Source organism: Talpa occidentalis, unplaced genomic scaffold (genome assembly GCF_014898055.3).
Source record: "Talpa occidentalis isolate TD23 unplaced genomic scaffold, MPIMG_talOcc4v2.1 talOcc4.4, whole genome shotgun sequence".
Lineage (NCBI taxonomy): Eukaryota > Metazoa > Chordata > Mammalia > Eulipotyphla > Talpidae > Talpa > Talpa occidentalis.
Window position 1 is genome coordinate 108,353,123 of NW_023604295.1, and position 26,265 is coordinate 108,379,387.

A 26,265-nucleotide genomic window follows, 5' to 3' on the forward strand; every position below is an offset into this window, starting at 1 on the left:
TACTGAAATACACTGTTAAGGGGAGTACAGTGGGTGAGATAGGAAAGGGTCTCCTGCGCTCTATGCGGATTAGTTGCCTGGTGGGGGATCGAACTCAGTCCGAAGTGGTGATAGCATGATAGCACTGAGACCTAACCCCTATGCCACCAGGGGTGGGCCCTATTTTGGAGTTTTTAAAAGTTAATTCCAGTCATGATATCACTTCATCTATATAATTTCAGAATATATCCTTGAAAACTAAGAACCTTACCTTTTAAAAATTAAGGTAAAATTAGTTACAGTAAAGTGCACCTATCTTGAGAGTACAGCTTAGTGAATGATGAATTTTTACACATGCTCATAGCTGGGTGAAACTACCTCCCAGATCAAGACCTAGAATATTCCAGCTCACCCAGAAGGTTCCTTTCAGGACATTCTAAAAATATAAGAATACCGGGTCTTCCCTGGTAGAGCAGCAGTTGAGCACTGGGCTGTGAAGCTGCCCACAGCCTCTGCAGTAGGGGTTCCATCCCCAGCTGCCGGGCGAGGGTCCCACATGGTGCGACAGACCTCTCCTGCCACCTGCTGCTCCCCTCAGCAGTGTACTTCGGTCTGCCTGTTCTGTTCCCTGCTCCAGCTCTGGTGAATTCTCTCACCATCCCGTGATTCTGACTGTACCCAATGGTTGTATAAATAAATAAATAAATCTTTTTTTAAAAAAAACCACTCCTTTAAAAAAAAAATATATATATATAAGAATACCGCTATTTTAGGAGTTGTTCACATTATAAAATTTAATAATTCCTTAATATCATGAAATATCTTGTCATTATTTAGATTTCAGTTGACTCATACTTTTTTTTTTTAAGATTTATTTATTTATGCAAGCACTGGGTACAGTCAGAAGCTCGGGAGGGTGAGGGAATTCACCAGAGCCAGAGCGGGGAGCAGAGCAGGCAGAAGGACCGAAGTACACTGAGGGGAGCAGCGGGCGGCAGGAGAGGTCTGCGCGCCATGTGGGACCCTCCACCGGTGGCCAGCGAGCAGCTGGGGATCGAACTGGCGCTGCAGAGGCTGTGGGCAGTTTCGCAACCCAGCGCTCAACCGCTGCGCCACCGGGGAGACCCTGACTCATACTTTTGTGTGTGTTTTATTGTCTGTTCAAATCAGGGTCAAATTAAAAACAGTGTATTTCCTTTGGTAGGCACTATTATAAGTGCTTTCTATATGTTCCTATTTTAAAAATAATATTTTATCTTTATATCATGAACATTTACATATTGCATTTATTGAATCTTTACTATAAAATATCTGATCATTTTTTGAAAAAAAAATCCAGTTCTCCTCCTTGCAGTTTATTTGAAGAATAAATCAGGTGGTTTGTTCTGTGCCTTTCCACAGTGCGTTTTGTTAAATGCATTCTCATGGTGCTGTTTTACACCGTCCTCTGTTCTGTTTCTAGTAGTATGTTTGTTTAATTCAGATGCTTAATCAGATTCAGGTTAAAATTTCTTCCAAGAATATTTTGTAAGTGGTGGTGTGTTCTTCCCCCAGGAAACACATAATGTTTGCTTATATTATTTTGTGTGGAGAGGCAGCAGTCATTGATCACTGCTTAGTTCATTAATTCATTAGAGGATGCAAAGTTGTGAGATTCCATTGTTCCTTTCTTATATGTTAGCTAGAATATTTCTCTAATGAGAAATTCCCCCTCAGCAATTATTTGGTTACCCCAAGATGCAGTTTGTATAGAAAATTGTTAGACTTAAAATTTTTCAACCAATACATAATATAAAATGATTCTGTGGTTTTAATTTTGTTTCCCTGATTGCTGAGATTTTTATATATCCTATGTTTTTCCTTCTATTAATTGCCTGTTCTTGTCTTTTGCCCATTTCTCCATTGGATTGTATGGTTTTTTCTTTTCTGAATTTTAGGAGTTCTTCACATATTGTGGATGCCAATTCTTTATTAGCTGCAAATATCTTCTTCCAGTTTGTGACATTCAACTTTTGGCCTCTGAGGAGTCCCCTTATTTTGTTACTAACTTGGGCAAGCATTTAAAAAGATGATTGCTGGGGCCTCCCTGGTGGCACAAGGGGTTAAGACACAACCTAAGAAGCTATTTGCAGCCACTGCAACAGGAGTTTGATCCCCAGCCAGGGAGGTGACCCACATTGTGCAGCAGACCTCTCCTGTCTCGCCCGCTGCTCCCCTCAGCAGTGTATTTCATCAATCTGCCTGTTCTGCTCCCCACTCTGTCTCTGGTGAATCCTCTCACACACACCCCACCTCCCGCATCTCTGGCCTGTATCCCAGTTCTTGTATGCATAAATAAATAAATCTTTAAAAAAAAAAAAAGATGATTGTTGAAAGGCTTAGTCCTAGGATTTGCAGATTTGTTCACCTTTCATTCTTGGCCCAAGACCTCTCCTGCAACCATACTCTGCCAGATCCCTGGTCAGGAGAAGCAGCATCCTAGCTTTACCCCTCGCTTTGTATTTGCTGGATCCCAAAGTACTGGGTCAACACGATATGTCAAGTGCTTAGAACTATTCTATCTAGATATCAGTTGGGACCGAAAGAATAACCCAGAAGCCTGAAACAAACTGGATCCCAATGATCAATATAGGTTTTACTCAGTAGATAGATATTATAGCAAACTGAAGAAAGAAGGTCCAGACTTCTAAATGACACATTTCACTATTAAGCTGCTTAAATGAAGGTCTTCCAGAAGTCATCTGCACAGTTTTCTACTTTCCCAGGAAATATTTCCTCTCTAAATGCACAAAATCATATTGGTGTATTGTGTTGGGGTTTACACTGATCATTAAATACTTGAAATTTTTAGGAAAAAATAAAATGATCATTTTTTTATGTAAAAGGCACAGATATATATACTATTAGTAACATGTGTAATAAATTTAATATGAAGTTTACTGGAAACCCTAGAGGAAGAAAATCAGCAGAATGCTTGGATTCCCCATCATTTCTCTGTCCTGTGGATAGGTGTGTTTGGACAATACATAATTTAAATTTATAGAGAAATTAGATTATGACAACAGAAGCTTCCTAGTAGAAGAAACCAACTTAATGTAAAGGAAGAACTTTTGGAATCCAGCCATTGGCAAAGTTGTTCTGCTGAACAGCAAAGAGTTGCTGAGGCAGCTTCTTATTAAGCCATAGAAATGGGAGCGGAAATGAACTTCCTGTGCCATTTGGATTTGTCTTTCCTTGTATCTGAGTTATTTTATAGTGGGGTATTTTATCAGGCTATCTAGCCTGCCATTTTATCAGAAATGCAAGCCCTTCAAAGAATATTTTTGAGGTCAAGAAAATGCTTACAATGACTGTGCATGGAATAATATAAGCCAAACTACATACTGCTGCCAGATTAATCATCCTGAAAATTGCACCTTGTTCATATTAGTTTTTAGCTCAAAAACTCTCAGTAGTATCTGAGTTCCTACCTATTAGCATATATATTCTTTGACTGGACATTCAAGCCATTTGGGCAACCTTGTCCCAATCCAGTTGTCCAATCTCATTTTTATACATCTCTGCACCCTATTAAATGGGCTCATTATTGTCCTTTAAGATCAGCAAGAAATTCTATTGCTTTCCCTCTAATTATTTAAGCTAGAAGTCTCTTAAATGATAGAAAACAAATTTTCCCTCCCTTGTGGAGCATCTCCTCACTATTCCTGCCTCTTCTAAATGATTTGATTGAGTGGAAACAATGACTTGACAGAGTTAGTACTCACCAAATACTCATGTGCTCCCCACATTTCTTAGATGTCTTTGCAGTTGATTTTCAGGCTATGAGGCTAATTCTGGCCAGAGACTGGCAGCACTCATTCAATGGACCCAAGGCATCATGAGTCCATGGTTGTGGCAATTTTGTGTTTTAGATGCTGTTGCTACACTACTAAGAACCATCCTAGCCACACTGAATTTCATGTGAGTGAGAAGTAAAACCACAGAACTTTGGGTTGATTTGTTATTGCAGCATTGACTATCTTATCCTTTTAAATGCAGACCTCATCTCATTTGAATAATATGAAACTATTTCTTGACTCTAACACTGTTTTTCTTCTTCTTACTCATTACTTTTGCCTGCCAAGCATCACCACCCCATCCCTGAAAAATATCCCCTTATTTCACAGGAATGATCCCTGAGGGAATATCTAGTTTTTAAAGCCTATAGTTGCCCAGACCAGGGCATATAAGTCAAACTGGGACAGTGAGTACCTTCTAATTATTTCTGACTTGGAACCAAAAGAGTCAGCTCAGACTTTCCTGGTGACTGGAGCTCTAGGGTATAAAACTGGGAGCTGTTGGCAACCATGTCTCCTGATATGTGGAGAAAGCAGGTCTATAAGAGGATTGTGTTGATGCAGGGAAGGGAGACACTGAAGACCCTGCTTCCAGTGGCCCCTGAGGCCTGCATGCTTCTTAATCCTTCCTCATTTTGATTTACTACACCTTTCTTGGGTTCTCAGGGGCAATTAATCTCATCTAGAGTCAGGTACCCTGGACTGTGGGTCACCAGAGTCTGTCACCTGCAATATAGTGAGTCCACTTGATATCTGTTTGCACTTTCTGCTATGGAGGTATTATCAAACCAGCATAACAGGAATTTGGCAAATGTTTGCCTCTAAGGTTGCACCACAAGGTAATGTTTCTTAAGGGATCATGATGCCCTGACCCACAACCAAGTATGTTCTTGTCAGACACCTATTTTTTTGTAAAAAAGAGATACATGGCTCCACAGAACCATGAAGAATGGGCTGGTCAATGAAAGGAATAGGGCCCTCAATAGCCTAAACCTAACCATGCAAGAGAAAACAGAATAGCAGGTTGATGATAAGGTATTAATGGATGTAATGAAACTTTTCAGGGCTAATCAGTTGGACAGCAAGGGTTACACAGTTCTGAAGTCTTCAATAGGAAAGAGATTTCTGAAAATGTTTTAACTAATTAAAACATGGTAGCTGATGCTATTGGTGTCTACCAATATTCTGTCCAAGCACCCAGAGATCTTCTGCAGCTCCTGATACTCTTTTCCTAACTACTTTCTCTGGCAGTAGAGAGTGCTGGCCCATGTGCCAAGCAGGCTGAAAGTACCAGATAGGGAAAATTCCCAAAGGTAATTTCAATCAATGAGGGATGCAAGGTGGTGGATTAAAAAAAGCTAGTGCTCTGGCCCCTTTGCAAGACAATTCTGAGGTCGTTCTGTAGTCTCAAAGTGGAATCATACACCATGCAGCCTTTTTGAGCCTGGCTCCTTTCATTTAGCAAAATGCAATTGAGATTCTTTTATGTGCTGAGCATATCAGTAGTTTTTTTTTTTCCCTTTCTGTTCATGAGTAGTATTTCATTGTATGAATATGTCACAGTGCGCTTATCTCTTTAGCAGTTGGAGAATATTTGGTTTCCAGTCTTTAGAGGTCATATATCAAATCACTGTAAACATTCATATACAGGCTTTCATGTTCATGTTTTTATTTCATTTGAGTAAACACCTAGGAGAGGGATTGCTGAGTTGTATGTTCTCCAAGTAACCAGGCATGAGAGTTCCAGTTGTTCCACAACCTCATCGGTACTTAGTATTATCAGTATTAAAAAATTTTAGCCATTATGAACAGTGTGTTATATAATCTTAGTGTATTTTTCATTTGCATTTCCCCAGTGACTAATTGTGTTGAATATTTTTTTCATCTGCTTAATCATAATTCATTATCTTCTTTGCTGAAGTATGTTCAAATCTTAAGCCATCTTTAAATTGAGTTGCTCTTATTGAGTTTTGAGTATCATTAAGACATTATTTTCTTTTCAAAATGAAAGTTCTTTTTTTTTTTTTTAAATAGAGGCATGTTTTATTTATTTATTTATTTATTTGTTTTGTTTTGTTTGTTTGTTATACATGCACTGGGTACAGTCAGAAGCGCGGGAGGGTGAGAGAATTCACCAGAGCCAGAGCGGGGAGCAGAACAGGCAGAAGGACCGAAGTACACTGCTGAGGGGAGCAGCGGGCGGCAGGAGAGGTCTGCGCGCCATGTGGGACCCTCCTCCGGTGGCCGGGTTGCAGCCGGGGATCGAACCGGCGCCGCAGAGGCTGCGGGCAGCTTCGCAACCCAGCGCTCAACCGCTGCGCCACCGGAGAGGCCCCAAAATGTAAGTTTTTTAATTAGAAATGTAGTAGTATTCATTTTTAAAAATCAGGCAACACATAAAAGTTTAAAGAAAAATGAAAAGGAAATTTAGAGAATTTTACCCTGATTTTTTCATCACAATGAGATGAAAGGTTCAGAGACCCACCAAAGGCAAGTAATTTTACTGATGCTGCTATACAACATCCAGATGTAACCCACACTGCTTCCAGCCCTCTGCTGTGGTTCATGCTTCTTCCTACATCTAGTACCTCCAAGCTGGTGTTGATGATGTGATCAAAGGGGTAGACATAGTCACAAAATTAAAATAGAACTAACAGGGCCTCCCCGGTGGCGCAGCGGTTGAGCGCTGGGTTGCGAAGCTGCCCGCAGCCTCTGCGAGGCGGTTCGAATCCCCGGCTGCTCCCCGGCCACCGGAGGAGGGTCCCACATGGCGCGCAGACCTCTCCTGCCGCCCGCTGCTCCCCTCAGTGTACTTCGGTCCTTCTGTCTGCTCTGCCTCCCGCTCTGGCTCTGGTGAATTCTCTCACCCTCCCGCACTTCTGACTGTACCCAGTGCTTGTATGAATAAATAAATAAATCTTCAAAAAAAAAAAAAGTTCCCTGGATATTTAAAAAAAAAAAAAATAGAACTAACATGTGATCAGCAATCCCACTCTGGGTATCTGTCTAAAGGAAATAAAAATGATATTAAAAAGGTATTTGCACTCATATATCCATTACAGCATTATCACAATAGCTAAGATATTGAAACCACCTTAAGTATCTGTCTAAGGACAAATGGGTAGAAGATGTGGTATATATATATATATGTATATAATTAAGTCGTGAGAAAGAAGGAGATGTTGGCATTTGTTAAAACATGGATGGATCTTGAGGACATTATGCTACGTGAAATAAATCTCATAGAGAAAAACAAATACTGCATGGTATCACACATGGAATTAAAAAAAAGAAAAGTAGAGAAAAGAAAATCAAACTCATAGAAACATAGGAAGGTAGATGGCAGGGACTAGGAGGTAGGGAAAAATAGGGAGTACTTTGTAAAAGGGCACAAACATTTAGCTCTAAGGAATAAAGTTTAAGAGCTCCAAGGTTTAACATCAGAATAAGGTCTGAGTTTCTAATGTAAAACATGTTGACATTATAGTTTTGTCTGGAGAATAGACCTTAAGTGCTCTCACCAAGGGGAGAATAAAAAGATCCAGTACGACTACATCCCTGCTCAAAGATAGAGATGTGGCCCATCTTTAACACAGGTAGGAACTGTGGCAAATATGACTCTTATTTGATGTAAGGCTGTAAAATCCAAATACAACTGTTACCTCATCCAGGTACAAAAAACATGTCTCCATTCTCTAATAAAACTATTTATCAGGCAAGAACTCTTTATTCATAAAGGACATCTTTATTCATAAAGGACATTTTACAAATGTCATACATTTTCTTTCCTTGTTATTATGTATAGAGTTTTATTTTCTTGAAATAGACACACAGAGATTCTAATTAATAGTTTCTTGTTTCTTTTAATTTTTTTTTGTCTTTCAAACTTTCATTTAAGGGTCATGATCCATGATGGATTTAAAAATGTGGAATGCTTCATGAATTTGTGTATTATCCTTGCTTAGGGGAAATCATAATCTTCTCTGTATCATTTCAACTTTAGTATATATGCTGCCAAAGTGAGCACTCATTCTTTTTACTCCGTATACACACATGCAAAAATAGGATGTTAAAATAGGATATAAAATTATGTAACAAAAATTATGTAACAATTTTTCAATGTACTACATAGTGGAAGACTATTCAGATCAATAAATAATGGTCTGTGTTAATGCTTTTTTGATGGTTGGACAGTATACAACTTGTTAATATAATTTATTTAGTTCCCTACCAATGAACATTTAGGTGATATGCAACATGTAGACATTACATTTCTTACCTGTATTGCCTCATGTATTTTGCTTACTTTTTCATGGGCTTGTTGAAAAACACCTTAAATATTAGTGATGTTAAATACACTTAATTAAAATTTTCCAATAATCATGAGCAAACTACATTCCTTTCTTCTTTCTTGATAACTTAGTTTTAAAACATTAAGCCGATCCAAGTATGGAAGGTGATTGGCATCTACAACACTAGGAAGGCAGCCAAGGAGGGTGACAGCCTGGCAGGCATGAGAAAAGTACATAAAGGCAAATTGAGCAATAAGTAAATATACTGAGGATAATGAAAGCCAGGTTTCTCACTATTGGAGAAGGGAATTACAAATATGGAAACCAGAATGAGCTTTGTGTGTTAAGTAGGAATTATAGGGATTATTTTGTACTAAGAGAATATATAGAGATGTGGAAATACATGTTTAAATCATATATATGCAAAATATATTTGTATATCTAACACATATGCATATGTATATCTAACACATATGTTGTATATCTAACACATATGTGTGTATATGCATATACACATACAAATCCCCTAATTCTGTCCACTAAGAGAACCTGTAGCAACGACCACACTTAATGCCCAGATCTTTGTATCTAAATATCACACTCCACTAAAAGGATTCCTTGTAGCAAAAGTATGAGGCATGGACAGGCAAGGTAAGTCTGCAACATATCTTTATAACAAAAAGATTGAAGTGCCCATAGACTGATGGAACATATCAGAAATACAAAGGACTCAGTTTAAGTGTGAGTCACACTGGTCAGATCCGGGACCAGTTGAGCATCAAAATGAATAATGTTAGTAACTGATTACATCCTACTGAATAGAAAAGGAATTCATGAGTCCATACTGATATAGAGAGGTGAATGATTAAACACATGGGGAGAAGGTAAAAACTGTTCCATAGACTAGAAGGCCAATTAATAAGCTTATATGGAGTGATGGAATTAGAAAATTACCACTTATATAGTATAGTAATTACCACTTATATAGTATAGTAAAAATTCATCCAGGAAATAGCAACTGATGCTAACTCTGGAATGTGAAAGTTGGGATGAGAACATAGCCTTAAAATTTCTCCCTACAGCGATTAATTACAAAAGACAAAAGAGGAATTTTATCAGCAGACACTATTAACATTATTTGGGGCAAACTGACATCATATACAATAAGAAAAGCACAGACTCACTTCTATCTCACACCAAATGCATAATCTTAATCTGTCATAAGGAAAGATGCATCAAACCCAGTTGATGGGCACTTTACAAAATAACCAAGGAACTCCTCCAGATTGAAGGAATCTGAAGATACATAATACACATACACTCATAACAACATATGGCCCTGGGTTGGATCCTTTTGCTTTGAAGGACATTATTGAGACAGTGTCTTGGTGAAATCCCAGAGTCTCTGGGTGAACAATATAGGGGAATTCCCTGTTACACCCTTGCAACTTTTCTGTAAGTTTGAAGTTATTTCAAAATAAAGAAAAAATATGATAAAGTAAAGGCAGAAAAGTGCTGGATTGACAGTGAGGTGAAAGAACAGGACAGGATGCCCAAACATTTTCATTCTAAATGGATGAAAGAAAACACTTTAGATGAAAAAGGAAAAGAAGACTCATATGGTTGTAAAATATCAATTTTTTTGCACAGGCCTTTAGTGAAAATATTTCAGCAAATAAAATTTGCATTAATTAACAAAAAATGAAACAATAGATCAGAAAAGGAGGCAGAGGGCCTCCCCGGTGGCGCAGCGGTTGAGCACTGGGTTGTGAAGCTGCCCGCAGCCTCTGCAGTGCCGGTTCGATTCCCGGCTGCTCCCCGGCCACTGGAGGAGGGTCCCACATGGCTTGCAGACCTCTCCTGCCGCCCGCTGCTCCCCTCATCAGTGTACTTCGGTCCCTCTGCCTGCTCTGCTCCCTGCTCTGGCTCTGGTGAATTCTCTCACCCTCCCACGCTTCTGACTGTACCCAGTGCTTGTATAAATAAATAAAAATAAATCTTTAAAAAAAAAAAAAAAAAAAAAAAAAAAAAGAAAAGGAGGCAGAACTACCAAGTTCAATGTGATTTTTATCCCACTGTCTCACAAATACACAGTGAAAAGCAAGAGTTTAAAGTGGACAAGTTCCATGCAGTTGAAAATACAATAAAAAAACATAGTATTGAAAAAGATATATATATCTATATATCTCTATATATATATATGATGTCCCTAAAGTTAGGTACTAACTTACGTGTGTACTTCTGTGAAATGTGTGCACTCTCATATGCTCTTGGCAGTAACTCTGAAAAAAGATAAGCTGTTATCACTGGTCCAATTTTACAAATAAGGAAACTACTTCTAAGCCAAATGAAGCTCCTTTCCCAAAGTTGATACTTAACAAGTAGCAGAATTTAGGGACCCAATCTCTAAATTTGCTGCAGTTTTCATTACACCAGCCTCACTCAAAAGAATCACAAATCATAATTAGGCAGTACCATCATGATTTCAAGTCATCGTTCATATCTTATCACATGTACCTGAAAAATTGTGTGTCAAACACACAATTTAAGTAAATGTACTATTTTCTTATATGTAAAATCACTTCTAAACATTTTAAGTGCCTAACATGTTTGTTAGTGATAATGTCTCAGAAGCTGAAGCATAAACCTTCATTCATAATCTCCATACCTCCACTTGGCTGGCTGCTGTTCAGCTCAAATTAATGTTCAAGACAAAGACAAAATTTGTTGAATCAAACCACATTATAGGTTCTAGTTCAAAATCTGTAATAGCAAGTCAGATTATCTCAGCTCAGCCAGAAATCAAGATGAGCATTCAAATAAGCTCTAGACAGCTTCAGAACAAATAATGATTTCCTTTTTCGCCTTAAAAAAATTATTGAAATAATGTTGGTTTATAACACTGTCTATATATTAGCGGTATAGTTTTACACCTCTACAAATGTATGTTATCACATCATGCTTTAAAAAATATTTTTCTAGACTACTTGATTGATGTGACATCAAACTTTTTTTTGAAAGACAATTCTGAGAACTTGCATCATAGTTAAAAAAGAATCTCATTTAGTCAAGTCTGCTTATAATGGTTTTCATATGTTTTAAATATGTCATAAGTAAATAAAGTCGGAGTCTCAGAAGAGGCTGTTAGTATTTAATCTTTAAGAATCGATGAATATTCCAGAAAAATGCATTTTGTTCTCATTTTTTAAAAAGGGATGAAGTAAAATATGGATTAAAGATTATTACTTAAAACCATTAACATTTGTCAATTATGTGCCAAGCACACAATGTAAGTGAATGTACTATTTTCTTGTATAAATAGTGGAAATTAAGCAAGTTTTCATTAGCACACCAGTAACAATATCAGGTAGTGATATGTGAGCCTATCTGAAACTCAAAATGTTGTTTTAGAGTATCTTTAGACCTACTAACACACCTTCAGAAGTATCCATATCAAATTCTTTAGATATAATTTTCAGATAATTACATCAAAATTAAATCAGTATCATGATGTTGTAGAGAATGAGATTACGCTTTAAAAAGAAGAGAAAAAGAAGGTGGAAAAGTGATGATTGAAAGTAGAAGTAGGGCCTCCCGGGTGGTGCAGTGGGTTGAACGCAGAGTTGTGAAGCTGTCCGCAGCCTCTGCAGCACAAGTTTGATCTCCGGCTGGCCAGGGAGATTCCCACATGGTGCGGCAGACCTCTCTTGTCTCGCTGGCTGCTCCCCTCAGCAGTGTCTTTGGTCCACCTGCCTGTGCTGCTCCCAGCTCTGTCTCTGTTGGATCCTCTCACCCTCCTGCCCCTTTGGCCTGTACCCCAGCTCTTGTATAAATAACAATAAATCTTAAAAAAAAATTTAAAAAGTAGAAGTACAGGTAGAGAGGAGTAATAAAGAGCAGAATGAGAGAATCAAGACCTGAAGGAAAGGAGAATTCAACATAATCCCATCACTTATTTTGCTCAAAATCTTTCAAATGCAGAGAAAACTGTTGGTTTCCTTTTCAGTAGCTACTACTCTTCCCTTTCTTCTTGGAGGCAAAAGCCACCCTCATCACAAAAGGTGAAAGAAATGCTGGATAAGTATTTTCCCGGCATTCAATGCAGCTCGGGGTCCCCAGGTGATCTAATTCCAGCTAATGAGTGCTGGGGAATTTTGCCAAAGACTTCTGAAAAAGACTGTTCTCCTTGTTAACACACATTCTACCTACCTCTTCCAGGCCATTGAATATAATTGTGTAAGGATGTGATGGTTGAAATTGCTGTAGCTATTTTAAGACTATGAGAGGAGAGAGATCATGGCCCCTTAAGAAGAGGTATGGAGAATGACAGAATGAAAGCTAAATCAACCTAGGGACCACATGTCTTATTATGTGAAATTTTCACATTTTCCTTGTGTAGGTCACCTTTAGTTTTTTGTTATTTGCAGCTGAAAACATTTTAGTGAATACATTTTATTACTATCTTAGGGTATTGTCCAAATTACCTCCTCTGACTTATAAAGGTTTTAAACTTTTTTAAAAAATTATTTATTTGTTTATTTATTTATACAAGCACTGGGTACAGTCAGAAGCACGGGAGGGTGAGAGAATTCACCAGAGCCAGAGCGGGGAGCAGAACAGGCAGAAGGACTGAAGTACACTGCTGAGGGGAGCAGTACACTGCTGGGCGGCAGGAGAGGTCTGCGCGCCATGTGGGACCCTCCTCTGGTGGCCGGGGAGCAGCCGGGGATCGAACCGGTGCTGCAGAGGCTGCAGGCAGCTTTGCAACCCAGAGCTCAACCCCTGCGCCACCGGGGAGGTCCAGTTTTAAACTTTTAAAACCTTGCCCTCCTTTATCTTTCAAAACTAACCTCTTACCACTTTTTTGTACTCTTCAGTGTTTCGAAGTCCTTTCTCTTCCCTTTATGCTAATTTCTACCTGGAACCCACTCTACTTCAACTTTTTTTTAAAATAAATTTTATTTTTATATTCCCCATACAATTGCAATCCCCTTATTTTGACCCCCATCCCTCCCCTCCCTGCCCCCCACCACCCATAGAGTGTCTCTGGTTCATAGTTGTTTGTTGATTTTGATTTTCACTTTCTTATAGTTATTCATTTTCCTGGTCCCTTATTTAAGTTTTCTAGATTCCTGCTATGAGTGAGACCATCCGGTATTTTTCTTTTTCTTTCTGGCTTATTTCGCTGAGCATGATCCCTTCCAACTCCATCCATGTTGCTGCAAATTGCATGTGTTTATCTTTTTTGAATGCTGAGTAATATTCCATGGTATATATATGTACCACATCTTCTTGATCCAGTCATCTATTTTTGGGCATTTGGGTTGTTTCCAAAGCTTAGCTATTGTAAACAGTGCTGCTATAAACATAGGGGTGCAGGTGCTCTTTGGAATTGATGTTTCTGTGTCCTTTGGGTAAATACCTAGGAGTGGAATTGCTGGATCATATGGAAGCTCTATGTTTAGTAGGTCCAGAAATCTCCACACAGCTCTCCATACTGGTTGGATCAGTTTGCACTCCCACCAAGAGTGCAGGAGAGCTCCTTTTTCTCCACATCCTTGCCAACATTTGTTGTTGCTAGTTTTTTAATATCTACTTCAACTTTAACTGGCTACTTTAACTGCTCTTTTTTTTAGGACTCAGTGAAATGTCACTCTTTGGAAAAAGCCTCTACTGACCAAGCAGGGTATGCATTTGTCTTACTTATGAATTCTTGAGAATGAATTCTTGAGAACTTTCCACAGTTGTAACACATATTTCACTCTATTGTAACTGCTTAACAAATCATCTAGCTCATGCAAGTAGGGTTTGTGTCTCTCTCTTTCATTATTGTATCCAAAGAACCTATTATAGTACCTAAGCAGTCTGTCTGTAGAACACATGAATGAGTTGTAAGGTATTGGAAGCAGAGTAATTTCAAACATCAAAATTTAAAAAGCAAACATCTTTCTAGAAAAGTGCACAAAGACATGATAGGCAGTTCCCAAATGGTCACAAATAGATGAAAAGATGGTCACCTCCTTTAAAAGCAGAAATGTAAATAAAAAGATTTAAAAAAATTCTTTTTAGAAAACATTCTTTCTTAATAAGAATATTTTTCATCAACAGATTGACAAAACAAAAAAGATGACTCCAATATTGGGAATGTTGTAACGCAATGTAAACACATACCGGTAGGAATAGATAGAAATTGTATAAATTTTTTTTTTTCTTTTCCTAAGATCTATTTATTTATTTATTTATACAAGCACTGGGTACAGTCAGAAGCGCAGGAGGGTGAGAGAATTCACCAGAGCCAGAGCGGGGAGCAGAGCAGGCAGAAGGACCTAAGTACACTGCTGAGGGGAGCAGCGGGCATGGCAGGAGAGGTCTGCGCGCCATGTGGGACCCTTCTCTGGTGGCCGGGGAGCAGCTGGGGATCGAACTGGCGCCACAGAGGCCGCGGGCGGCTTCGCAGCCCAGCGCCCAACCACTACGCCACCGGGGAGGCCCACTTTTCTGAAGTTTCAACTGCTATCAAGGCTTGAGTCTTTTGGGAAATCTTTAGCATAAGCCTATCCTTAATTTTTTCCCATCCTGCTTAGGATTTTTCTCAGTATTTATCTAAAAACTTTGCACCTTCTCCAATTCCATTGCCATTGTTTGGTCTCATTGTTTGGTCTCTCCTTGTTTGTTTATGTCCTAATGAGGACAGCAACAACAAATCTTTTTGTTGTTTTATAAGAGGTTTTGCAAGAGAGTGGATAGAAATGTGTATGTTTAACTGCCATCTTCAAATAATGTGACAGTCCATGTATAAAGTTTGTAGCATAGCCCCTGGTCAGTACTGTTAACACTTTTTATTATTTATTGTCAGTGTGCTTACTTTTCATCGTCGAGGACAGGATTGAGCAAACCACAGTTGAGGGCCAAATGTTGCTTGTGACCTGTTTTTATGTAGATAAGAACGGCTTTATATTTTTTACAGTGTTTAAAAAAAAAGTAAATATGACAAGGGTACACATGACTTGCAAAGCCTAACATACTAGTATCTGGCCTTATATGGAAAAAGTTTGCCTGCCAACCTCTGGCCTAGGGTATCAGCAGGTAAATCAGGTTCAAGTGCAGAGGTAGCTCCTTGATTGCATTTTCTTGATTCTGGCTCCTCAGCCGTGATTCCTCTTGATCTGAGGACCAGTAAACTAAAGAGACAAAGGAACTGCCTCCCACACACCTAACATCTAGTAGTCAAGTAGGAACAAAAAACCTGTAATACACAATCCCATTCAACAAGGGTTCCTACCTTGTTTCCTAATGAGAGAAAGATGGGAATTGGTCCACAGCAATTCTGAAATCCAGCTATTCAAATATCACTTCCTAAATAAGGCCCACTCCTGCTCTTTGGGAAAAGTTTTCAGCAGCTCTTTGCTCCATGTTGAGTTATCTTACTTCTTGGAAATAGCCCATAATTGCAGATGAGTAACTTCCTGTCTGTAAAGTTGAGGCCTCCTTTTATTATGAACAGTCTTTGTCTTTTACAGTGCAGATGAGTAGAAATACTTAAAAAGTCATAGGTTTCTTATACTTCAAGTTATAATCATGTCCCTTAGGAAAACTACACTCATATTTCTTTCCCAGTAGGACCTTCTCTACACTGGGTCAATATAACACTGTTATGGGGCAACACTATTCAGCTTCTTCAAAGCCTTTTCTTTTTTCTTTTTTTTTTAAGATTATTAGAATTTACTTTTCAGCATTTTTTTTTTTAAAGATTTATTTATTTATACAAGCACTGGGTACAGTCAGAAGCGCGGGAGGGTGAGAGAATTCACCAGAGCCAGAGCAGGGGACAGAACAGGCAGACCAATGAAATACACTGCTGAGGGGAGCAGCAGGCTCTGTGGCAGGAGAGATCTGTGCGCCATGTGGGACCCTCATGGGTGGCTGGGGATTGAACCGGCGCTGCAGAGGCTGCAGGCAGCTTCGCAGCCCAGCACTCAACCGCTGCGCCACCAGGGGAGGCCCTTTAAAGCCTTTTCTAGTTGAAAAGGCTTTATTGAGTTATTGCCGTAAATCTTTCTGAGGCATCAACTTCTCTATTACTGCATACTGAGTTGTCCAAAAACTTAATGGCTTAACACACTGCTATTCTTTCACAGTTTCTACTGATTAGAACTCCAGGCTCTGCTTACCAGGTTCCTATGCCTCATGGTCACTCAAAGGCTACAGCCAAAGCCTGGGGCTATGGTCTTCTTTTCGTCAGCTCAGGATACCATGACAAAGTATCACCGATTAGGTGGCTCAAAGAATATCTGTGAGTTATTTCTTGTAGTTCTGGAAGTTGGAAAGTCAAGGTGAAGGTGTCAGTCAATTTGCTGCTTGGTGAGGAGCCCCTTGCTTGTTCTGTATCCTCATACAGCAGAGAGGTGGTTCTGATGTTTTCTCTTCTCGTAGTAAGAGCACTGATCCCATCAGGGATGATCCATGCTCATGACCTCATTTGAACCTACTTACCTCGCAAGGCCTCACCTCCAAATATCACATTGGAGGTTATGAACTTTGGTGGGGATATAAACATTCAGTCCATAACAGGTTTAACCTTATGGCTGAAAATAGGGAAGATCCACTTCCAAGTTTAAGCACATGCTTGTTTCAGGATTCAGTTCCTTGTGGGCTGTTGGAATGAAAGCAGCACTTCCTTTCTGGCTCTTATATGAAGGCCTCCAATGTTCCTTGACACATGAGCCTCTCCATAGGGCAGCTCACATCACAGCAGCTGGCTTCCTCAAAGGCAGTGGAATGAGAGAGCAAGGTAGGGTGAGGAAGACCTTTCACTTCAGAAGTGGTTCAATACTTCATATATCCATCACTTTTGCCACATATTTATTAAAAGCAAGCGGCATGGTCCAGCCCACTGTAGGGTAAGGAAAAATGTCAGGCTTTTCTGCCCTCCCGCCATCAGGATAGATGATGGATCCTTGTGGTCCTGAATGCATGCCTGATGGCGGGCACCTGGAATAGGGTGTGGGCAGATGTAGATGGGATTCACCTGGGCTAAGACTGGGCTTTTTTTAAGGGCGGCATCATGAGGACGCCAGCAGAAGCTGAAAGAGAAGCCGAGAAGCAGAGAGAACGCCAGAGAGCCCAGAGAGAGTGAGGATTTGCTGGGGGCTGGGAGGACTGCCAGCCTCCCGGCCCCCCAGCACCCCTGCCTGCCATATGCTTGGTAAACCCCAATAAAAGCCTGCAAAAAGCCACTGAGGACTCTAACTCCTCCTTTACCTGGTCTGCTGGATCATAGAAAACCTGCACTGTGGCCATTACTGCCTCTACACCCACACTCAAGGGAGAAGGGTTGACAGAGGGCTGAATACCAGGGACTAGGAATCAAGGGCCATTGTAGAGACGCCAGCCATGGGGTCATCTAGCTACATCCTTATATAAGGCCGTTTTCCTGTTAGCACCCTGGATTTCACCCTGCCTCCAGGTGACTTTTTGAGAGTTTTGCCCGCTGGAAAAACTAAGAATAAGAAATAACTGGGCAAATCCTTAGTTCCTTAAAAAAACAAAACAAACAACCAGCTCATCTCACTTCTCTTGAATTAGATCCTAAGTATCTAAAAGAAACCATTCAACCCTTTCAATATTCTACCCAAAAATCTCCTTAGCCAGACCCACATATTCAGCAGGGTAGTTTAACTAAATGTTCTGCCAATACATAAAAGGGGCCCCCTTTTCTCCAGCCTACAGTGTTTTTCACTAACAGACTCCTCAAAATTCTTCCCATTTACATCCTCCACCTTGTACCCATTCTACTGCCACATTCTTAAGGTTTCTGTGTCAGCAGAACCCCACTTCTAGGTATGAAATGATGTTTCAGTTATCCAGTGCTATATAACAAACCACCCTACATCTTAGTGGCTTGAAACAAGTGCGTTCTCTTTTCTGCTAAGTTTTGTAACTTGGGCACAACTCAGTGAAGACAGCTCATCTGTCTTTTAAGTGGTGTCAGCTGGGGCAGCTCAACTAGCGCTAGAGTTTGCATTTCCAAGATAATTCACTCACGAGGCTGGCAATTGGTACTGGCTGAGGGCTGAGAGCTCAGCTGCAGCTTACAGCTGTAAGCCAGTCTTAGTTCTCTTCCATGTGAACCTCCCCACGTGGCTGCTTGGCTTCCACAAATGATTGGAGGGAAGTGACTGAATCTCAGAACTATTTAGGAGGTAAAAATTGGGAGGATGTTGCACAACAACATGAATATATTTCACATGACTGAAATGTACACTTAAATATGGTTAAATGGTCAATCCTCTGTTGTATGCTTTCTACTACAATTAAAAATAAATTATGCAATTAATTATACAAACAAAAATAAAACCAGGAAGATGTTGATGGCCTGAAAGTGGGCAGGGGTGGGATGAAGAGAAGTGTTAAGTATACCACAATCAATTAAAACAGCCTCTGGTCTCATTAACTTTGGGGGGGCCAGCCTATAGTAAGTTCTGCTGAGGATGCAGAAGAGTTAATAGATACTCACTACACATGTGGTAGATACTGCAGCTTTCTGCAGCAGTACTAATACACAAAGCCCATGCCATGCAAATTGCCTCAAAATAGACCCTTAATGGCTGCAATTCCCAGAGACAAACATTTAAGACATAATTATAGGTTTGGATTTCTTAAAGCAAAGCCTCAAATTGAACAGTGCCAGAGAAACAGAGATGAGTAATAAAAACTACAGGTGCATACAATATTTTCCTTTCAATCTAGTATGTAATCTTGTAGGCCAGAAGCAATGAGATAGGGTGGTGGGCAGGGGAGAGAGCAGATGTTTTTTTGGTCATTAGCCCAATTTTTCTAGGATATATAGTCTCTTTGTTGTCTTATAACTCTCAGTATGTCTGGAAACTATTGCTACTGAGGAGATACCACTTCGCAAACTTATTTCTCTGAAGTAGCAAACAGATCATAAAGATCACTTACATTCTGAATGAGTGTACATTCCCTACCTCCCTAATCCCACCCTCCACGAACTCTTCACTTCCCTTGCAAAGGTTTATTAATTGCACACTTTTTTTTATAGATGTTCATTCAGTTTTGTTGGTAATACATGACTCTTCTAAGATTTAACCATTCTTCATAAAAAGGACAGAAAACAGGAGTCCCTAGCATATCATCTCCCCAGACACTTTTCTGAAAACATCCTGAATTTTACACTTATATATTGACTGTATATTTTAGGTCTCTTCTTTATTGTCTATTGCCTGATGTGTCCGTTGATTAGGAGACTGGTCTTGAGCCCCTTTGATGAGCGATGCGATGTTTTTAAAATTTCTTGAAATATTATCCCATTCTGCACAAGCTTCTAGCTAGGGTCGCCACCCTGCAAAATAAAGACTAAAGACCCTTACTATGACCTTGCTTAGTGCCCTGCGCTGGCCCTTTGTGTCCAGATGCATCCACTCATTCAATAATTGATAAGACAGTGTGTTCATCTCTTCAAAAATAATTACTGAGCGACTACTAGGCACTGTCTAGATGTTGGGGACACAACAAAGAACAAGCCAGACAAGGAACCTCTCGTGGAACCTATTCTCATATTTCATCCAGGGGGTTTTGATTTTTAACAATGGACAAAGTGCTGGCTTGGCCTAAAGACAAAGGAATGAGGTTTTATGACTGGAATTAAGCCCTATTTCCTTGGGTGGGGGCAGGGAAGATTCTCCCAGCATCCTGGAATCACATGACATATTACATCTACTAATACTTGCAATCTGACTGAAACCATCAATGACTAGATCAATTGTCATTTTTCTTGGGCCTTTGCCAGGCTCCAGCAAGACAATGACTTTCTGTTGAATATATTCAGTAACAGGTAAGAATGGCCATGGAGGACAAAGTGCTGGCATTACTAGACAGCACAGGGGCCCAAGACCACCACTCAGCCATTGCTCAGGTAAATACTGCCCCCTCCCGGTTCTCCGTCTGACTGCGGAAGAAACTGGAAGCAGAAAGGCTGACCAAGTTTCCAGATTAATTGTAGTCCTTGCTTCTTGTGAACTTCAAGATCATCAATTGCAATTTCAATTGACTCTTACTTTATTTTCACCCAAGATACACTCTCCCGACCCCGAGAAATGACATCATGACAGCAATTAAGTGTCTTTATAAAAATCTTCTGACTCCTTCCCCATTACCAACCACCCAAATCCAAGTATCACTATTGTTTTTGTCTTCAGAATCCTCTTAAAGCAAATAATTTCTCCGCTTTCTACAATTTGAACCAGGATCTTAGATTATGTTGCTGTGAAGTTGTTTTGGGTATCTTATCCACAGCACCACTTTAAACTCCCTAAAAGCAGAGGCCTTATCTTCAATTCCCACCCCACCCACACCCCATTCCTAACTGGCACTTAAAGCACTGTCTAAAGAATGTCCAGTGAGGGAGAAAGAGATAAACAGTTAAGTTAGCAAACAAATAGAAGTTGTGATTAGTGTTGTAGTGGAAGGGAACAGCAGACTGTGAGAGATTCCTGGGAGTGGAAAGTGAGGGAGAATCTACTGATATGTGGAGTTTAACACTTGTGTGTATGGAGCAGTTAAATTTGAAAGTGCTACATTATTGGTAACGCTCTCTATGGCCTAGGAAAAATAAAAATTTCCTTCAAAATAATGTTAGTTCCATAGACTAAACTTAAACTAGGTCAGAATGGGTACCAGGTGCTACAGCTTTACCTATCAACCGCTAATTCCCTCTAACAGAAAAAACCTGGGCCATGAATACCTACCCCCATTTCGCACAGGAGGAGAAACCACCTCAGTCCTCTGAGGTCGGTGCTGGCTTCCCAGTTGCAGAGCCTGTGTCTTCCTTAAGCGTACTTTGACCTTCTGAAGATCATTTGTACTGCCCTCCGGTTCTGCTTGCAGTGAGTGAGTAATATTCCCCTAGCCAACAAATATTTATTGAGTGTCCACTATATACTAGGTAGCCTATTCAAATAGCCGTAGGATTAAAAAGATAAACAAGGAGATCCTTCCAGGAAGGATCTCCCAGAAGGGTAAGGGAAACAGTCAGGTAAACAAATACAATTCCATTCCAGAACAGTCTGATAAAGGGCCGGAGACAGGAGTGGAACAGAAGCCACAAGAAGCGTAGCTGAGAGCAGCGGCCGGTGCCGGGAGGCTGGAGACGTTTCAGAGGACCCCGCGTTTAAGGTGGGTTTGAAGCTGTGCCCCGAAAACGGGTGGGCGGCCCCCGGATGTCACTCGAGTTCTCCTCCTGTCATTTCAAGCTGCCGACTAAGGAAGAAATGGGTCTAAAGCGGTACTGAAAAGCAGGGGTCTGCATAGGAAAAGGGGTGCAAATCCTGTGCAAAGCCAGCACACAAAAGTAGCACATCACACTAGCCAGCGGCCGCGCTCGCGGGCCGGCCTCCCCGAGCCCCGGCCCGCACGCCCCGCTCTGCAAGTCCGCGAACTCGGACCCCGCGGGCAGCGGCGGCCCCGAGGCGCGCAGGAAGCCGGAGGGCGAACCCCCTGCCCCCCCCTCCCGGGCCCTCGACCCCCCCCCTGCCCCCCTCCCGGGCCCTCGCCCTCCGACCTACCGCCGAGTCGGGGCCCGGGTCGGCCGCTTCCGCCCGCGAGCCGCAGCCCCTCCCCAGCGCGCGCCATCCGGCCGCGGGGCAGCCGCCCTCGGCGCAGCCCCTCCCCCGCGGGGGCTTCTCCGTCCCGCGCCCCGTCCCTCCGGGCCGTCGCCGACAGCCCACGTCCAGGGAGGGCGGAGGGAGGCGGCGAGGGAGGGGAGGGCAGAGGGGAGGGAGCAAGGCTGCCGCCTGGATCCCGGACTTCCCAGAGCCTGCCAGGAGCGCGCACTCCGCGGCTCTCCGCGTCCCAGCGCCCCGGCCGCGGCCCGCGCCCCACTGCCCGCACCGCCTCCTCCTCTCCCCCCGCGCCCCAGGCTCCCTCGCCCCCTCCTCGCAGACGCTGCTGGGCTCGGGCAGCGCCCCCTCCCCCCAGCCCCGGCACGGCCACATCCCCAACTCCAGGCTCACTCCGGAGGGCGCGCGTCCTGGTCCCATCCTTTCTTCCTCCTGCCCTCGCGCCCGCCCGCCCTCTCCAGGTTTCCCTGCGGGGTCCCGGCGGTCTCCGACCCCTGCTCGTCGGCCCGTGCCGCGCCCGGCCCGTCCCGCTCGCGCTGCCCGAGTCGCCCGCTGCCTCGCCGCGCCGCGGGAGCGGAGCCGCCGCTGCCCCGGCTCCAGCCCCCGCAGCCCGCGGCGCCCGCGGCGGGGAGAAGCGGGCGAGCGCGCCCTCGCCCAGCCCCGCGCCCCAGCCCTGCCCGGCGGACGAGCACCGGGAAGATGAACAACGGCGGCAAAGCTGAGAAGGAGAACACGCCGAGCGAGGCCAACCTGCAGGAGGAAGAGGTACTGGGGGGCCCGGGGGGCGGCGGGTGCCACCCGGGACGGGACCGCGGGCTCGTCCGCTGGGCGCGGCGCCGGGAAGGGGCTCCGGGAGCTGCCCGTGCCCGAGGCGCTGCCCCAAACTGGCCCAGGGAGGGTGGAACTTCGGGGAAAGTGTTCTTCTGTGTCCACGCGCGTCTGCGTGCCTGAAATTGCGTAACCTTGAGGACTTTTTGGTGGACTCGCGCTAGGGTAAAGCTCAGCTTTGTTTGCCCGGGGTTTTAGAAACGGAATCAAGAGGTGACTCGTGGGTGACCTCGGTGTGTGGGGACCCGGGGTTTCAGTCTGCGCTTGGGGTTGGAAGTTGTGGGGTGTGTTTGCTGTGCGTGGTGTAAGGGAGAAACTCGGGGAAAGTTCTCGTTAAAAGACACCTCCCGGTCCCTGCCCCCTCCTTCCGTTCAATGTTAAAAGTTCTTGGGGAAATATTTTTCCAGCTCAGGCATTTTGGATTAATAGATAACTCATTTGCCGCATTCTTCTCTGATGAGTCAAAGACCCCAAACCTGGGCGATTAGGTTTTGTAAACTTACGGGCGATGCGGATGTTGGAAGCAGAACAAGACTAGAAAACTTCCAAGGCACCAAATGGTCATCGAGGCTCTTTAATGAAACTGACTTCTGAGCTTAATTTTACGGGGTGCGTAAATGTTGCGACATCGGAGCGTTGGTTTGATAAATACGAAATGGAGATAATACAGGAGGTGCCTCCAAGGGCAAACCTTTCAACTTTTTTGGTACTTGGAGTATTTGTGGTATCCTGTTAAATGAAACGGTTCCTGCAGTTACATTATTTGGAGTCTAAGAAACATTTTAGGCTTACTTTTTAAGATCCCACGTAGCTGAGTTCTTAAACCTTCTTAATAGAACCTTAGAGTGTATGCAGATGCAAGGAAGTAGGCATCTTTTATGACCTTGAAACATTCTTACAGGTATTACATTTCCTAATAAGTAAGGTTAACGCAGAGGAAGCTGATTCCAAAGCAACAGGATGTTGAAATCATTAGATACTGTGTTGTGTGCAAACTAAAATTCTGATAGTGAAACCACAGGTGGTGGATTTAATTCAGTACGCCTAAACCCTCAGCACATTGTCCACTTGTTAAATGGGAACTGTTTAAGCGAGAAAGATGAGAATTAAGACCATTCAAAACAATGTAAAATGGTTTTACTCTTAGTTGTATTAGTAGGTGAATTGCGGTAAGCCAAAAATTATCTCACCTGAGGAAATTACCTATTTTTATTATAAACTTATTTCCAAATGTGTTATTTCCATGCTTGTTTCTAACTGCAAGTGAAGGAATACTACTGTAGACTTGAATTGCAGTTCTATTTTCTTGACCCTTTATTGGCTGCTTTGCTAATTTTCCTACCACTGAAATAATTTTTTTAAACGTTTGCTTTTAGGAACTGCTGCATTTAATTTACCTAACTCACTAAGATAAATACTTAAGAAATCTTTCAGTTAGACTGACAATCTGTTTTCTTCTAAGGGTGAGAATATATGGTATGAGAACACCTCTCTCCCTTCACCCAATTGAGAACTACTGGGAATGTTAATCTGGCAAAATCAAACTTTTTTGTTGTTAATGTAGCAAGAGATTTCAGTGTCTGAAAACCACAACCTACTTAACTAGATAAGATTAGGTAAAGCCACAGTTTTCTGTCTGACTCAGCTCATCTGAACCACTCCAAGACTGAGGTGAGGTGTTCGCCTTGTTCTTAGGTACCTTTAACCTTAAGAGTGTGAGATTTCTTATGATGCAGGTACGAATGTGATGATACAGTACAGCCGCTGCCTCTAACCTCTTCCTTTTGCCCTGACAGTGATGATTTTTAGGTGGGAATGACATGCAGAAATGTCAGTTTCATTAAAACCCTTAAAAAAAAGACAGGAAGCTTTGAAAACTCAAGTTGTACAAGAGGTAGAGTCTATGAAATGGGTATACTGCAGAGAGGGTTTATAATGTTAAATATTCTGGAAAAGAAAGTAAGTTGACCTGAATGATAAGGTAATTTTGTCCTAAATTCTTGTTTGGGACTTAGGCTTTGATTTTGAAAAACCCCTAACCTCTTTTTTTCTAACCCTGAAAGCCACAAGTAAAATAAGTATGGTATTTGGTGAGTCCCATCAATGTTCTTGACATTCTACAAAAACCACTGTACTTTGGACCCTTTCCCTGCCCACCCAGGGATCAGCAATTTGTTCTCAAACACATTTAAGAGCCTTTGCTGAGGATTCCAGTAAACAGAACACACACATATAAAATGTATAGGCACATAATGATGAGAAGAAAAATGTCATGTAATTTCTGGTGACCATGATGTGGAAAAACAAATTCAATCATCATTAAGAGAAAAATAGTTTATTTCATACACCATGGGGGTGATTTAGGCTTTCTCTTACCACATTATAGAATCAAAGGTTTTTTTCCTTGTTTTTTTTTAATGACTTGCTTTATTCTGCCAGTGAATTTTAATTTTAGCCTTGTTTAAGAGCTTATAAAGCATCTTCTGAAACAGTGATGCTAAAACACTTGCTTCCAGTTGTACAGAATAAATGGTTTGGGATTTAGAGTTTTTGCAGCTTTTTATAGTTGGATGTTTTTGAGAACTTGGGCAGGACGTGGACTTCTGCTTTGGATGGTACTTAAAACTTTGAGGAAAAACAATTTTAAGATTTTGGCTAGTCAGCTGTGTAAGAGATAACACATCTGGCATTCTGGATTCGAGTACGTGCTCCTGTGCAAGTTGTCCCTTTAAGGAAACATCAGTTGTCAAAATCTTACTGGCATCTGAGATTTATAGCTTTGTGTATGTATGTGGGGCAGTTGATCATTTCTTACATCATTTTGCAATTAATAAAATCCTAGCATCATCTAATTTTGGATTAAATGATTAAAACACTTACCTTAAAACACTAGTTTATCCTTGTTTACCAAATAAGAATAAACTAATTTTGCCTTATCAATTGTTTTATATATGGGAATCTTTTAGATAGAAATAATGTATTTTTTGAATTTGTCAGAGAAATTTCATTTGCAGAAATCAGATATGTAATTTGGTTTTAAACTGTCATTGGATACTTCTTGGTGTGATGACAAATCATTTTTAAAAGATGTTTTATGTTGAGGCTCCGAAGTCAGTAATTGCTCCTTAAATTGCTCTTACTTTACTTTTGAGTACTTAAAACTAAAAAAGCAGTAGGTAAAATACTGAATCAAAAAGAGGCTTGCAAAATGTTGGGCAGAAATCACAAAGTCAGTTCTTTTAAAAAATTAATATGAATCTTTACCTTACATTTAAACAACATATTTATTAGTAATTTTGTTGAAATACTGGGGTCATGAAGGAAATTGTTAGAGTTTGCACTGAGAAAGGATCCCATGTTGGTTTGTAGCAACCTCAGGTTTTCCTTGAACATTAAGATTAATCAACATTACAACTTGCGGAAAGTACAGAATGGCTTCATACTGTCTAACCAGGTTGGAGTCTTAATCCAAATCAAATCTAATACAGAAAAGTATATTTCAGTCATAGACTAAGATTGGCGATACTGTTTTGCATGAGAATGTGGTGACTTCATAGTAAAATGATGCTGGTAGACCATTGCAACTATGGCATGCTCTTGGAGTTGCTTTTCCAGTAGTGACTTTAAAATTTCCCTGAAAATACCGTATGTTTACGTGAAGTCTTTGTTTCCACTGTTACTTGTTTGTTGAGT

The 26,265-nt window shown here is 41.4% G+C and overlaps 1 protein-coding gene and 1 non-coding gene across 3 annotated transcripts in view; one reads left to right on the forward strand and one right to left on the reverse strand.

Annotated features, from left to right (window-relative positions):
• Window positions 1-7,735: 7,735 nt before the first annotated feature.
• Window positions 7,736-7,842, reverse strand: LOC119258313 (U6 spliceosomal RNA). The gene has a single exon (XR_005128184.1). It is a non-coding gene; the product is annotated as a U6 spliceosomal RNA (small nuclear RNA).
• A 14,544-nt stretch (window positions 7,843-22,386) lies between these two features.
• Window positions 22,387-26,265, forward strand: part of RBPMS (RNA binding protein, mRNA processing factor) — a 159,163-nt gene continuing 155,284 nt past the window's right edge. The window contains exon 1 of one of the 2 annotated variants that reach the window (XM_037526002.1): window positions 22,387-22,509. In XM_037526002.1, coding sequence (XP_037381899.1) covers window positions 22,444-22,509 — 66 coding nt within the window. In that variant the 5' untranslated portion in view covers window positions 22,387-22,443. The remainder of the gene's footprint in view (window positions 22,510-26,265) is intronic. The other variant, XM_037526003.2, reaches the window with a different exon arrangement.